General features: G+C 42.1%; 1 protein-coding gene across 1 annotated transcript in view; it reads left to right on the top strand.

The window, feature by feature from the left end:
- The window catches only part of RASSF8 (Ras association domain family member 8), a 93462-nt gene extending 78460 nt beyond the window's left edge, over nucleotides 1-15002 (top strand). Inside the window, exons 4-6 of the mRNA XM_065656556.1 lie at nucleotides 4021-4910; nucleotides 8593-8737; nucleotides 9864-15002. Coding sequence (XP_065512628.1) covers nucleotides 4021-4910; nucleotides 8593-8737; nucleotides 9864-9985 — 1157 coding nt within the window. The 3' untranslated portion in view covers nucleotides 9986-15002. The remainder of the gene's footprint in view (nucleotides 1-4020; nucleotides 4911-8592; nucleotides 8738-9863) is intronic.
- The last annotated feature ends 406 nt before the right edge of the window (nucleotides 15003-15408 follow it).

Genomic DNA, 15408 nt, shown 5'->3' with positions numbered 1-15408 from the left:
AGGCACATAGCCATTGTGAACATCAGTACAATAACTAAAGCTTGAATTGACAACTGCTCATCTAACATTACCTGGAAATACTTTGTAAATCTGTATGAGACTCAATATGTTCAATATGCAGCTGGGAAAACACGATGGTTTAATGAATGCCATATATTGCCAATATAGAATCATAGAATCATTTTGGTTGGAAGAGACTCTCAAGATAATTGAGTCCAACCACAACCTAACTCTAGCACTACACCATGTCCCTAAGAACCTAATCAACATGTCTCTCAAACACCTCCAGGGATGGTGACTCCACCGCTTCCCTGGGCAGCCTGTTCCAGTGCCTGACAACCCTTCCTCTGAAGAAATTTTTTGTAATATCCAATCTGAACCTCCCCTGGCCCAACTTGAGGCCATTTCTTCTTGTCCTATCACTTGCTACTTGGGAGAAGAGACCAACACCCTCCACGTTACAACCTCCTTTCAGGTAGTTGTAGACAGCAACGAGGTCTCCCCTCAGCCTCCTTTTCTCCAGGCTGAACAGCCCCAGTTCCCTCAGCCGCTCCTCATCAGACTTGTGCTCCAGGCCCCTCACCAGCTTCACTGCCCTTCTCTGCACTCTCTCCAGTACCTCAATGTCATTCTTGTAGTGAGGGGCCCAAAACTGAACACAGTATTTGAGGTGGGGCCTCACCAGTGCTGAGTACAGGGGGACGATCACTTCCCTGGTCCTGCTGGCCACACTATTCTTGATGCACAGGTGCATTACGTGAATACAACAGTAACTAATTTTTTAAACAGTAAGGTCTGTGTGAATGAGGTAGAGCTGAGTTCTGCGAGGTGCTGTATAAGCACAAACAGTCTCTATTTCAGGAAGCTTATGGACAACACGCAAGACAAGAAGCAGCATGCAGGTGTTGTTCTTTGTCAACAACACAAGCAATCTGCTTTCTCCTTGTACCATGGTGGCTCATCAAAACCAGCAGTTTGTTACAAGGATGCCTGTGTTCTGAAGTATTCTGTCATTAGTTTTGAATTAACTCATTCATCCTTTCATTTGTGAATTAATCCCTTCTAATGCAAGCAAACATGACAGTTGTGGTTGTCCAGGTATTGTTAATCTGCGTCATACATAGGCTGACGACAGTAAACCTAGCTAATGATCTCAGATGAGGGCAGCTTTGCTTTAGACTAGTACTAAACTCCAGGTGTGGTTGTTGAACTGTGTAAGTATTACTCCTACAAAAAACTTTATTTTGTATGGATCTTGAGTGCTAAGTTCATTATTTAGGACTGTGTTGATTGGGACCCCTAAACTAAAATAGAAATAGTTCTTGGCAAGTGCCTCACTTAATTCCTTAATTAACTTTGGTCAAGATTGTTAGCTTTATTCTCCTCCCTCTGTTTGGTTTTTTTTTTTTCCCTCTTGCTATGTCTCTTTTAAGTAATGCATTTAATAGCAAAGTGAATAGAAATTGTATGCTGATCACTCTCCTGGTGGTACATACTATTGTTTACAATTTCAAGACTTCTTTGAACTTGGCTGTTTCTAACACAAGAACATTAGTAGCATTACCATGATTACAAGCTGAAAGCTTTTAAGATTAGCAAAATAGAGTTGTAAAATGCAAGCTTTGTCTTGGATTCTGTGGTATGTTTTTACTTCATTTTTCTTCTCTGTGATTTTATTGTTAGTATGCTATGGCAAATAGCACTAGGTTTATTTTTCCTATAATAACACCGATGCCTACTACAAACTATAAATCTTCTTGGATCAATGAACAATATTGTGGGTTGGCAAAAATCTCTGACTTTGTATCTTGGCATAATAAACTTGGTTTTGAAATACTTTGTTGTAATAAACTTTAACTGTGTTTCTGAGAGTGTTGGCCAAGCATGTTGGTATGCTGATAGATTTTTTTTTTTTTTTTTTTCTCCCCCCCTCCCTCAGTGCTTACCTAAAGTCATTTACTTTTAAGGCATTTGAGGGGGTGGATTGCTGTTCCCATGCTGCTTGCCTTGTTTTGCTAACTTCTATCAGTCAAATCTTCACGTAGCCTTTCAGCTCTCACTCCTAACTTAGAAGTGAACGTGGACATTTTGGTCTCTTATTTGGCCAGCTAATTACCACTAGCATGACCCATAAATCAAAGCAGCCTGCTTTCTAGGTGGTGCCTGGGCAGCTGATTTTTGTTGTTGCTATTCCTTGCATCATGAGCTAATTGTGAGAAAGTGAGATGAGAGGAGCCATTTCCAACACAGTAGCTATATCCTAGAGACCTCTTTATAAGGCTCATCTGACAATACCAGATTTTAGGGGGCTGCGTAGTGCGTTAATTGCCACAGTGGAAGTTGTCTCCTACAAATTTGAAGTGGGGCGTCTGTGAGTTTTTGGTTGGAGACCAGAGGCAGATCTCCAGCCTGAGATTAGGGTATTTTTGTTCTCTTGGGAAAAGTGCAGTGGCTGGGCAGGTGGTGTAAGGAAAGAAAATGCATCAAATGAGTTACTGCTGATAACTACATTTATTCCAACTCCTCCACTCCATAGTTGCAGATATGATGGGTACTTCAGGCATTTATGTGCTGAAATAAATCCTCATTTGAATGATGATCTATCATGGAAATGGGTATATGTAATGCATTAAAATAGCCGATGATGGTTTTAAGGTCAATGGCAATTGTGGTGCTGTTCAGAAAGTCACCAGGATCATACACTTTAAAAGCAGTTGATCTTTCACATCTTTTTGTAAATAATATCGTGGCTTTTAAGTGAAGTCACTTTCGTGATAAGGAGAACTCTTCTGCATTTGGAGAATGCTGTATCTTGGAATAGTAAGAGTGTTTAGAAAAAATAAAAATAGTGGAAAACCTCAAATGCTGTATTTTTGTAGTATTCTAAGCATCCTATAAGGGGTCTCAAAGGAAAAAGACTACTATGCTGAATTAAAGCATGTTTGGTAGCAGCACAGAAGCAGCAGCATAGACAAAAGTTGTACTTCCCTCTTCCCTAAAAGTAAACCATAGCGCATTCATTATACAGCTGGCTGTCAGCACAGAGGTCAGAAATCATCACAACAGTTACTAAAGGATTCTAGCTGCTTCCTGAAGGCTTCCCACCCCAAGGAACTTGTGAGCTGCTGTTACAGATGAAACATGTGCACAGGGAGCCAGAGTTGCTCGTTTCCAATTTGGGCAGCCTCTGCCGCCCTCGTCGCTGTGTTCTGCTCCGTGAAGGTTTGTCACGTCAGCAGCACTGCCACGGCCCATGTGAGCAGGCACAACACTGCTGTGGCCCCCGGGCAGTTTCCCTGGTGTCTGAACTAACTTGGGGTGCACAAGATAGTGAACTAAGGCTCAGTAAGTCATTAACAGTTGCCTCTCTGATGATACAGTTTAAAAGCAAACACACTGTCTCCGAATTTTGATTTTTCTATGTGGCTGTATGCAAGATGTTTTGGAACTCTTTCTCTTCTTGTTTTCATCCGCTAGAGATGTGTGTTTGTGTTCCTTTGCTAGGTACCAGCATTGCTAGGTCACTCGCTTCAATTTCAGTGACTTAAAATGTGAAGGGAGCCCCAGAGTTGTGCGGTTTCACTTGTGTGCACAGTGTGAACTGGTACTCGCTTCTTTAGTTACTGTGCTTTGTGGAGAGGATCTTCCCGAGATACCTTACTTATTTCAATTGTAAATTGTAGACACTGTGCTTACCAGTGAATGGAGGAGGGTTTACTTTAACGCACACAACAGTCGGTGGCTGCTCCCTCTGTGGGCGGGCAGCGCCCGCGGGCACAGACACTTCTGGGGTGACTCCGCAGAGCAGCGCCAGCGTCCTGCCTGCCCGGTTTACACACACACACACACCCCCACACCCAAAATCCCTTTCCCCCGTTTCCCCCTCGAGCGTTGGGCACCCGCTTGAGAGCGGCGCCGGGGAGCCGCCAGGGGGCGCTCACGGCCCGCTCCGGCCCCGTCTTGCTGTCCGGCAGCGCCCCCTGGCGGGCCGCCCCGCTGACAGCTGTGCTTGCCTCGCAGGTCGCACCGGGAGGTACACGCTGATCGAGAAATGGCGGGACACGGAGCGGCACCTGGCGCCCCACGAAAACCCCATCGTGTCGCTGAACAAGTGGGGCCAGTACGCGAGCGACGTGCAGCTCATCCTGCGCCGCACCGGGCCCTCCCTGAGCGAGCGGCCGACTTCGGACAGCGTGGCTCGCATCCCTGAGAGGACTCTGTACCGACAAAGCTTACCACCCCTGGCCAAGCTGAGGCCGCCCAGTGACAAATCCATGAAGAGGAGGGAGCCGAAAAGGAAATCACTCACCTTCACCGGAGGGGCCAAAGGGTTAATGGACATCTTTGGGAAAAGCAAAGAATCCGAGTTCAAGCAAAAGGTGCTCAACAACTGTAAAACGACAGCGGACGAGTTGAAGAAATTGATCCACCTGCAGACGGAGAAACTCCAGTGCATTGAGAAACAGCTGGAGTCCAACGAAGTCGAGATCCGCTACTGGGAACAAAAGTATAACTCCAGCCTGGAAGAAGAAATCCTCAAGTTAGAGCAGAAGATCAAAAGGAATGAAGTGGAGATTGAAGAGGAAGAGTTCTGGGAAAACGAGCTGCAGATAGAGCAGGAAAACGAAAAACAGCTGAAGGAGCAGCTGCAGGAGATGAGGCAGAGGATCGTGGAGTGCGAGAGCAAGCTGAAGGACTACATGTCTCAGATCCACAACATGGAAAGTGGCCTTGAAGCAGAGAAGTTGCAGCGGGAAGTTCAAGAGTCCCAAGTGAATGAAGAAGAGGTCAAGGAAAAGATCGAGAAGGTGAAGGGTGAAATTGATATTCAGGGCCAGCAGAGTCTGAGATTGGAAAACGGCATTAAAGCTGTAGAAAGATCTTTGGGCCAAGCTACCAAACGGTTACAGGTAAGACGTTCTGTTTATCTATTGCTAAGGAACAGTCAAAGACTTCACTGTAACTAGTTTCTCTTATACAGATTTGGAGCCCATGAAAGAAAACACAAGCAAGTTTCCACAGTGAAGTGGGTAAAAGGAAGAAAGTGTTACTTTCATTTGCAAATTGTGTTTCAGATTTTTTTCTTTTTAAGAGCAGCCAGTTGTCATTTCACTTGTTCCTATTTTACTCATTCAAACCATCTGAAAAGAAAAATAAGATTTAGTTATTTGTCTCAGGATAAACCAGCAGACATTTTGGTGCTTGTGTTCCTGGCTGTTCGGAAGGCCTGAGTGGCCTGCAGGGTTAGCGCTGAGCACCACAACATCTTTCATTTATTTGTGTGCTGTGGCTCACTTTCTTTCCCGGTAATTACAGCTTGGTTTGCTACCATTCCCTGACTGCCTGATGACCTCTGAGAAATCACTTGAAGCATATTTTCACCATGCAGTCGTCCATGGTAGAGAAACACCAGAGCTAATATCAACCAAACTAGCAGAGGGCAGTCTGGCTGCCCCCATGGCGATGCATCTGGCCACCTCGCCCTGCTGAGAGGGAGAGCTCGCTGGCTCCAGCAAGGTGCTGCTCTGCTGGTGGGTCTGCGCACCTCAGACAAACAATAGCTCCTGCAGGAGCAATAACGCATTTAGGGCTGGCAGGGGATTGTTGTACTGCTGGGTGCTAAACAGGACCGTAGTGATCTCAGGCTAATGCCTCTAAAAGTTTAAGTCTTCAAACCTCTGATTTGAGATTACGTATCTTGAGGATTTAGGTCCTAGGTCTTGGCAGCTCAGTCACTCATATTGTTAAACTTCATGGAAATTTGCGCTATCACAGCCTTTTCTGAGGCTAAACTCATAACAGAAAACACTCATAGAATTGCTGATTTGAAGTTATAAAAGTTGAAGTTTCTGATTGTTTTCTAGGTCTGTCTGCCACAGATGAATTCAGATGAACAGTTCAAAAGCAGCACCTGGATAGATGGATGTAGAGCTAGAATAGCTGTTAGCTTGTGGTGCCTTTGTTTTAAAGAATAGCATCTCCCTTTTCCTGCCTGATGTGTTGGTATTCAGAATTTTGCTTTCTCTCCACCTCAAGTGTTTGCAGCATGTGTCACAAGAAAACCCAGTCTCTGCTTCCTTGCTAAAGTTAATGATATCACCTGGAACTTGATAGAGCAGGAAACAATAAATATAAATGGAAATCCAGCTGCTAGCTGGATGAGGTGAAGGAGAGATTGTGGCTCCTGGGATTTTAGTGTGCAACATAAGATAGGACAGAGGCACCACAGATCAGTCTGACTTGCAATTCTTACCGCATACCTGGGATTCACAGTTACTATATTACACAGTGCTGCAGTTGCAGTAAAGGTGATTCTGCTGTGAATATGTAAAGGGATTTTGCATCCCTACTCCTGAGCACCTCAAACCATTTCAATGTAAGCTGTTTTTACTAACTGAGGGGGTAAAAAATGTAATCTTTTCCTCCAAAGCAAAATGTATATATTTTAACAATCCTTAGTAACACCTACTAAGGCTATGGTTGAGTTAAAAATCTTCCTTGCTTTTTTTTTTCCCCATAGGCTAGGGTTTCATTTTCTGAGGCAAGTTCCTATTAAATTCAGATCTTCCAAGCTTGTTCTAAACTTAAAGGTGCACTAATCTGGAAGTTCAAAAGAAAATACATTCAGTTTTGTTATGTTACACACTTTTGGATGGAAGGAATAGAGAAATATTTTCTTGCATGCTGCAAGTTTGTTAACACTCATAGAATTGCTGATTTGAAGCTATAAAAGTTGAAGTTTTTTATAAATCTTTCAATAAAGAAGGAAAGAAAATATTGATTCACTAAATTTGAAGTGATAAGAACAGGAAGGTGGCAATTTTTCATAGCATGAGAGAAATTTCCAGTTATTTGTCCTGCCTCTTCTATTTCGTTCCTTTTCTGTGGCCACACCAGTAAAATTACTTTTCAACAAGATGAGGCTGTGTTCAATTAAGGATCAGATGCAGCACTCTTTGCTCTCCCTTTTTCTAGAGAAAGATGTTAAATGCCAAGCCCTACCTCTCCCACCTCCACCCCACCTCCCATCCCACCCTTCTTCAAGTAAAAGCTCTCACTAAAGTTTCACATTTACCTACTGAAATAAGAGCTTAAACTAATAAGATTTGGGGTGATAGTTGGCATTTCTACTTTTTTTTTTCCCCTGTGAAAGTTGAGAAATGTCACTAACAAGTTATTTATTATGTTAGTTCTGCTAACCTGTGTATTTCAGTGATTTTTTTTTTTTTAAACTGATTTCTCTTCAGTGGCAACTTTGTTACAATATCATTAAAATATGGAGCTGCAGAATTAACATTGTAGTAAGTCAAGACAGTTGAGATCTCGTCTCCCAAGTGCCCAGTTATAGAGTCTAATGGGACTAAAATAAATTGAAGAATTTTTTTGTAGAATTGTTTTACAATTTGGAGATGGCTTGGTTTCTGTTTCTCAGTCGAGTTCCTCTGAAACCTCGTAGCAAATGAATGGAAACACAAGTCTAGCATGGGAAACTGAGACCAACCACATGATATGCATTGTCTGAACAGGTTAAGCAAACACATTAGTGACAAAACAATTGACATTGAAAAGGTCCTAATTTAGACATCAGGTCAGTTGTGTTAATTTTTTTACTAACTCTTGAATTCAGCCTCAGCTGTGACCTTACTGCAGGTTTTAAATGAAGAAGGGCTCTGCTGCTTGCAACCGTTCCTAGAACAGATCCACAGAACCATTCTATCCCAATCCTTCTCTGGAGTTCATGGATAATTCTGCTTACACAAGACATTTAGGGAAAAGAGCATTGACCCAACCTCCATCTCTTGCCAAAATGAAGATGTAGCAGTACGCGCTGTGTGGAAATGTCTGCGGACTGGGCCCATGCTGGCTGTGGGAGAGCACCGCATGCAGCTGTCGGCTAATGAAGCTGAATCTGGGGACCCAGCAGGGAATAATTTTAGTCTGAGACTGTCATAATCTCTCGGAGCTGTAGGTTTTGTATATCATGTGAGAATGACATAGTATTGAGGAAGATCTTAAATTATCTTCTGTGCTTATGAAGAGGTGGTCAACCAGCCAGGATTGGGCCTCGTTGCATAAAACCCAGTACGCTTGCAGAGTGTGAGAGTTCTGTCAGTAAAAATCTACACTCTGAACAGAAAATGCAAAGAACAAGAAGAGAAAGGCATAATTGTCCTTTTAGGAACAGAATAACTAAATGAGATGTCCAAGTCATGCTGGACACTTCTGGCAGAGCTAAGATTTGATGCCAGACTGAGGCTCAGTTGATGTATTTTTTTTCAGAGTGCTCCCTGTTACCTTTATTTGCTCACATCTGTCGTGCCAAAATTCTTCTCAGGTGATGTGAGAACCATCTGCTAGTCATCCAAGCAGCATTATAAACAGACCAGTAGTAACCCCTAATAAGTAATAGCGAGTGTTGATTTGCTTTCTAAATTACGAGAGTATTTTAACCTTCAGCTCTTCCATTTGAGTTTAAAAGTCAGATGCTTTCTCATCAGAAGGCAAATGTTAGTTGCCCATTTGCAAACAGAGTTCTTGAAATGCTGCTTTCTGCTCGCTGCTGCTCAGCAGATGTTTTCTCTCTCCTGGCAGGACAGGGAACAAGAACTGGAGCAGCTGACAAAGGAGCTGCGACAGGTCAATCTCCAACAGTTCATCCAGCAAACGGGAACGAAGGTCACGGTGCTGCCAGCAGACCCTGTTGAGGTGGAGGCCCCGCACGTGGAGCTTGAGAGAGGTGCAGCACTCAGAATGCCTGTGGTGGGCGGGAGAAGGGGATGGTGGTGCATTTACCTGCTGCATTAACGCTAGCACTTGCGCATGAAGCGTATGTTAGCGAAGAAGTTAGCAAAATATTAAAACAGCACAGTGTCAAGTATTCCTCTTCGTTCCAAGGGCTTAGCAAGCTATAAATAAAGTACAGTATGTAAATAACTTCTCTCCCACTGTGCCTATGCATGTGTTTGTCCCATCAGTAACCCATTAGGCTAGCAGCTTTTAAGTGTGGCCACCGTGGCTGCAGGCATGTAAGCTGGCACACAACCTGATTGCATGTCTGACATGGCTGCTCATCGGAGTTCTTCCTCTTCTGGTGGGATGTGTTGTCAAAGTAGAAAAAGGAATGTCTGGATCTCAAGCAATCCCAGACAGCAGCTGCATGGGAAGAGGAGCTAATCCAGTTGAGCTGCCAGCCATCCAGAAGTTCTTCACGGGTGGCTCTTATGGCATGTGCAAATTGACATCAGTGCATTCTCCACATGCCCACATCTGAATCCAGAATTCCCCAGACAGAAACATGGGAGCACTTCTGTGTGTCAGAACTGTGGCACAGGCAGAAACTCCTCTGCTGTGGCTCAGCCTCTGCTGGGGTGTGCTTCACCTGGTACCCTGCTTGCAAGGGACCTGTTTCTCTCAGCATTATCCTTAGCTGGTTCTGTCGTTCCCCTCAGAAATCTTTCTAACCAAAGGCATTGGGAGGGTAGGGAGGTGGGGAGAGAAGAAAAGACAACCAGGCCTTAAATGTCAGCACTTGTATGAAGCTTCTCTATTAAGTGGGCTGGAAGCTGAAGCTTTGAATTACGTAGGTACAACCACTTTCTGCACATTACTGTATAAATGTATTGCATGTATTCCTGTGTGCGTTACTTGTGGGAGGGTAATTATACTGAGCAGGTATATCTTTCTGGTTTGAAATCAGTAGGAAGCGGAACCTTAGATCTCATCACTTCCTAGCCAGGCATTTCAGTTTTTTGTGGTATGTGGTGTTAGTTTTTCTGTACTGCACTAAGCAGGAAGGGGAGAAGGTGTTCTACAGACATCACCCTTGAATGATGGCTTTTCTAACTGCCCTTTTTCTCTTGCAGAGCCAACATTTCAGTCTGGGTCGCTCAAGCGCCCTGGTTCATCAAGGCAACTCCCCAGTAACCTTCGGATTCTACAGAATCCCCTATCGTCTGGTTTTAACCCAGAGGGCATTTATGTATGACAGTACATACCTCTTCTGGAGAGGACCTAGCAAGGTACCCTGGACAAGATACACTTTTGGGTTTTTTCTGCCAATGATGAATGGAAGAAGATTGTTTTGTTTTGTTAAGCCTACATATTTTTTCTTCTTCCTCCAACACACCACTTGGAGCCATACCCTGTGCACTGATGCTAAAGAGACAGAGAAACTGTCCTGATTCATAATTGTCAAGAATGAACTTGCTTTCAACACAACTAGAGTGCAAAAACTTTCATTCGTTTTTGCCACTTCAGAAGTATTTGGGAAAGTATTGTTCCATGTATAGGCGTAAATAAAAGACTGAGGGTGAAGGAAACCATGTATGCAACTTATATGAGGTTTAATTTATTCCCTTTAATCAATGGACGTGTGAATGTTGACCTTTTATATTTTTATTTTTAACTTGTGAATAATCACGTATGGCTGTATGTCAGTCTGACAAGGTGACTTTAATTTGTGTGTACACCCATCCGCCATTTGATCAAGTACAACAACTTGCAATGCAGGGTTCTGTGGAGTGCTGAACCATTCAAATGGTTTCTCTCCACTGACGCTGTTAATTTCTGTTGTGGGTCATAGTATGTCATTGCTACCTTTTAAGGCTTGAAAAGTGAGCTTGTGGGATTCACTTGCTGTTGAATCTGCCTTGAATGAAGCACCTAGTGTTTGAAAGGTTTATGGAATTTAAAACTCGGCTTGGTAAAAATATTTCCAGCATATGATTGAGGATGCACTAGTTAGATGATATTTTATTATATAGAATGTATATTTGAGATATTTTCACACATTGTATATGCCTTTTAAGAAAAGAACAATGTAAGAAGTTGTCTTCATATATCTTACCAAAAGAGAGTAGGAGGCTTTCACTGTGTGTGATTTTGTACTTCATTTTTTTCCACTAGCCATTACAGTGTTCTTGTTTTGTGGTAAATCTTGTTGTTGGGGGAGAAGAAGAATTTAAAAAAAAAAACCCAAACATTCTCTTCCAGCCTTCCAAAATTCACTCAAGTTTTGTGGTGGGAAGAAACCTGGCAGAGTCTCATGAAGTCAATAGCAGAGCTTCTACTGACTTGAGTGGGGCCAGGATTTCATTCCAGGTCCCCAATGTTAAATGGTGGACTTTTAGCCCCTTTAAAAGCTGTATTGCTGCTCGGTCACTTACAGAATATAAAGCTTACAAACAGGAAATTCATGCATTTGGTAGTCATTTTTTACAAAAAAAAAAGCGAAAAGAGAACATTATCATATCTTGGTGTCACTCTAATGCAATCAGAGCTAAGCAAGTATTAGACAGAATGGCTTCCCTGCAGAAAGTGAGACAGTGAGACCCTACCACGTAGCATGTTTGTTACAGGCCTTGAAACTAGATTGCTAAAGTCAGTGCCAAGTTTGCAGAGACAGTGACTGGCATCAGTGGAACACTTTGCACGTGTTAGGAGGCTGGCCTCATGGATGAGTTAAAGAAGGGATGGGCATTACCTCGTTGCATTTGGATTTTGTGTTCTAACAGCAACTCATAGTGTCATCCCCACCTTTGAGAGCCCTTTGACATGAGAGGGGGTTACCGTGCTTTTGCTGCAGTACTGAATACCTGGACTTCAGTCAGTGGCAAAATGCCAGAACTCCTGATGCCTTTGAAAGGGTCAGGATTTTACCACTGATAGGAAACTCCAAGCTTTTGCCATAGAAAATACTTAAGAATTTTTAACTCCTAGCATCCTCTTGTGTTGATTTACCGATGGGCAGATAAATGTTAATTTAAGTTTCCTTTTTAAAAAAAGGACCTTCCTGATCATACTGACAAATGGAAGTTTTATAAGATGTAGTACAAGATGAAGGACTCTTGAGTGTTTAATGCATTTTTTTCCCCTTTCCACTTACTAATGGCATCATATATTCTAAAAATGCTGCTGTATTTAGGCTAACAGCAACAGATAAGGCTCTGAATATATAACGGCCCTTTCCAAATGGATTCTGAATTTTTACTGTTTAACTTAACAGGTCTTTTTTTTTTTCCTTGTGAGCAAACTGGAAAAAGAGATGTTCCTACCTGAGGAATCTTTGCAGCACTCACAGATTTTACTGTTGGTTTATCACAGTTCCATGCTCATGTTTACTGTGCCCATAACTTTGTATTAAAAAAAAAAGTGTGTATATACACACACACACACACACACACACATATATATATAGTGTAAATTATGCATAGTTTGGGGACAATATCTAAGGTACTTGAGCATATATGCCTTACATTCTGTGTTCAATTTACAGAAATAAAATGGCCCTCTCCAGTGGATATCTTGGATCTTCAGCACCTCTTGATATTAGAGACCTGAGGCGCTCAGCACCTAGCAAAGTCTGGCCCAAATTATGCTGCACAGGGGTGGGGAGAAACACAAGGAAAAGCCTGTTGCAATTTCAGTCTCGTACTGCGATAAAATATTTTTAAGGCAGGTCAGCATACTTACCAGTTAATGTTTTTGTCATAATTTGTGACTGGTCCATCTCCCACAGATGTCAGTTTGAGCTGAATTGGACTTTTGCATCATAAAAATTGCTCTCTTTTTCTGCCGGGTTATTTAAGGTGGAGGGAGGAGGAATGGGATTAAAAGGATGAGAAAGAGCAGCTTTGGAGGGCTTGAGTTCTGGCTTTGTAATACAATCAAGGAAGGAATTTGCCATATAAGTTACAAAATACCATCTGCTGATTGCAGCAGCTGTTTGACAGAGGGGCCAGGCTGGAGCTGGCTCAGGAGCAGCCACTGCATCAGCACTGAGTGGACCCTCCTTGTCAGGGCTTTAGCACACGTGGCAAGATGATCTGAAAAACATTTATAGCTTCAGCCACTGTCGTGGCAAAGGAGAGGTTTTAGTATCCAAACCTGTCATTTGTGAGGCACTGACAAATTCCCCTGCCCCCACCATACTCCTCTTGCTTATTGAATTTCTCTCGGTTAAAGTTCTGTAGCATTTTCACCCTCTCTGTAAATAAACTAAAAAGAAATGGCATGCCCTTGCATTAAATATGACTTAAACAATGTATTACAGTTACAAAAATTCCTTACATTATGGCATTAGGAGTTTTGCTTCTAATCAACTGCAGAACCTCACTCTTTTTTTTACAAATGTAGAAAGATTCCTTTTCAGAAATGTTTCAAACCTCCTTACGGGGCATTAGCAGAAAGGAAGCTACACATATTAGCTTTAACAAGTGCCATATTATTTACTGGCCAGCATGATAAAAATGGGGTTTTTTGCTTGCATTAAATAGTTGAATACACAAGCACTATTTTCCAGTGCACAGGGAATTTATATGGAGAACTCCTGTAATTTATTACTAATAGAAATTAACTGTGTTACCTCTCTCATCCATGAGGATATAGTTTATTTTTGCTGGTGATGCTATGTTGTACGGGGAAAAGGGCAGGAGTGGGGTGACTGTTTGTAAAGCCAGTAGGTTAAGGCCAAGGTGAACATTCTGAATGCCCGAGCAAGGGAGAAACCCAAGTCCCACTCTGAAAAGTCATCCAGGAACCTGCCTCCCGTTATCTTTCTGTGGGACTTTGGTTCCCAAGTGCCTGAATTGCTTCTGGAAATGGTTATGTGAGCTTGGAGATGACTTGCTTTTCTAAATCCTAGCAAGTTGGAAGGAAATTCTGGAAGGAGAGAACTACCACTAGCATTAGCAATATGCAAACATGCTGTCATTGTGAGGTGAGAGGGAAAAGATCCTTTAGTGAAATAAAAATCTCCTCTTGGGGCAATAATTGCCTTGTTTTTAGCGTGGAGAGTATTGCATTATTTTAGTGAACTGGGATCATATGAGTACGAGCAAAAAAATTGATCTCGTACTTTTTAGTGAGTTATCTTGAAGCATATAAATTCCTGATGTGCATTAACTTGAGTGAATTGGGCCTTAATGATCCATGTAAATAACAAAATCATATTCAGATATTTTTTCCAGAAAATAGTCTCTACTGGTCTGTACTGTATTAAAGTAAGTGTCAAAGTGTTACTTTTATATTACACTTTTTTTTTTAAGAACATTGAAACATGCATGTTTATTCTATTTGCTACAGTATTTTAATGTTTTGGATGAAGGCCATCAGTTGTATGGAGATGACAAAACAATCATTCTGTCTATTTATTCAGTATTGCTGCTTCAAGTTTTCAAAATAAAGCTTTCAACGCCAATATAGTGACTGATTGAAAGCTGTTCTAGCTCTCTTCAGGTGTTTTTTTCTATGTTTATAGAAAACTAAATAAGTGAAACTTGGTATATAAACTGTTATACCAGCAAAGAATTATTGCAATAATATTGTGGGGAGGGGTTGGGGGAGTGTGTAGTACATATGTAAATTATGCATGCAGCAAATGCGTTTAGGTCTCAAGTAAATGGAGTGCTGAAGAATGTTCAAATCCTTTGTGGTCTTGCAAGCAAGTTACGCATGCAATCAAATGCTGGCTAGTGCATCGTGCCAGCATGCAGTGCTTGTGAGGGGCAAGACAAGCTGAGGTGGTCACAAAGGATCAACTCGGAGCCCTTTGAGCCAACTGGGATTTAAGCACATTCTTGAGTATTCCATAGATGTGTTTCCAAATTGGGCCTGAAAGCATGTTCTGATACAAAAATCTTTCAGTTGCAGCAAGGATGCCTCGTTTCAAGTGTAGCTGGTACCTCTGAAAATCTGAGTAGTTCTGGGATGGATCAAGCATGCCTGCTCTATTTGTAAAGGGTATAAAAATGTAGAGAAGGTTCAACCTCATGATCACCCCATAAAACTACTAACAAGGGGTTCTGACTGGAAGATTTGAGTTGCTGATGCTTTAACCTAGAGAAGCAACGCAAACTAACTGTGAAAACACGAGTGATCCTTTTATTCCTGCTCTGCTTCAATGCAAGATGAAAATCTGTATTATATGTAACTATATTTTTTGTCATTTAAAAAGCTTCTATTTTTTATTATTCTCATGAATGGTTAACAAAAGATATTGGATATGCTCCCATACAATAAATTCCCCTCTGAAACTTTGGGTCTTTACAGTTCATGGTTTGCTGGAATTGCAGTGTACATCTCGCGCACATCTCGTGATACAGCTACTGGAACTCTGTCAGTGAAAGAACACTTAGCCTGAAAGCAGGCCAAGGTAACGCTCGGTGTGTCTAGAGCTCAAATTTTTTCCAAAACGGCCATGTGTCATGCATTATGACAAAACAAACACCCCTAAATGGCCATTTATTTGGAGGTGTGGTACATACAACTGGTTGGTGTGGGGACTCTATGGAAGACAAGAGAGGTCCTTTACCATAAAGTGTGCACATGCTGGATTTTAATCAGATACAGCCCGGGAACTATAAGAGATTGGAGCAGCTTGTTTTCAACTCAGGAACTGTTAATAAGATT

Source organism: Caloenas nicobarica, chromosome 1, assembly GCF_036013445.1.
Source record: "Caloenas nicobarica isolate bCalNic1 chromosome 1, bCalNic1.hap1, whole genome shotgun sequence".
Taxonomy (NCBI): Eukaryota; Metazoa; Chordata; class Aves; order Columbiformes; family Columbidae; genus Caloenas; species Caloenas nicobarica.
The sequence above is the reverse complement of the archived record's forward strand: the minus strand, read 5'-3'. Positions and strand labels throughout refer to the sequence as shown.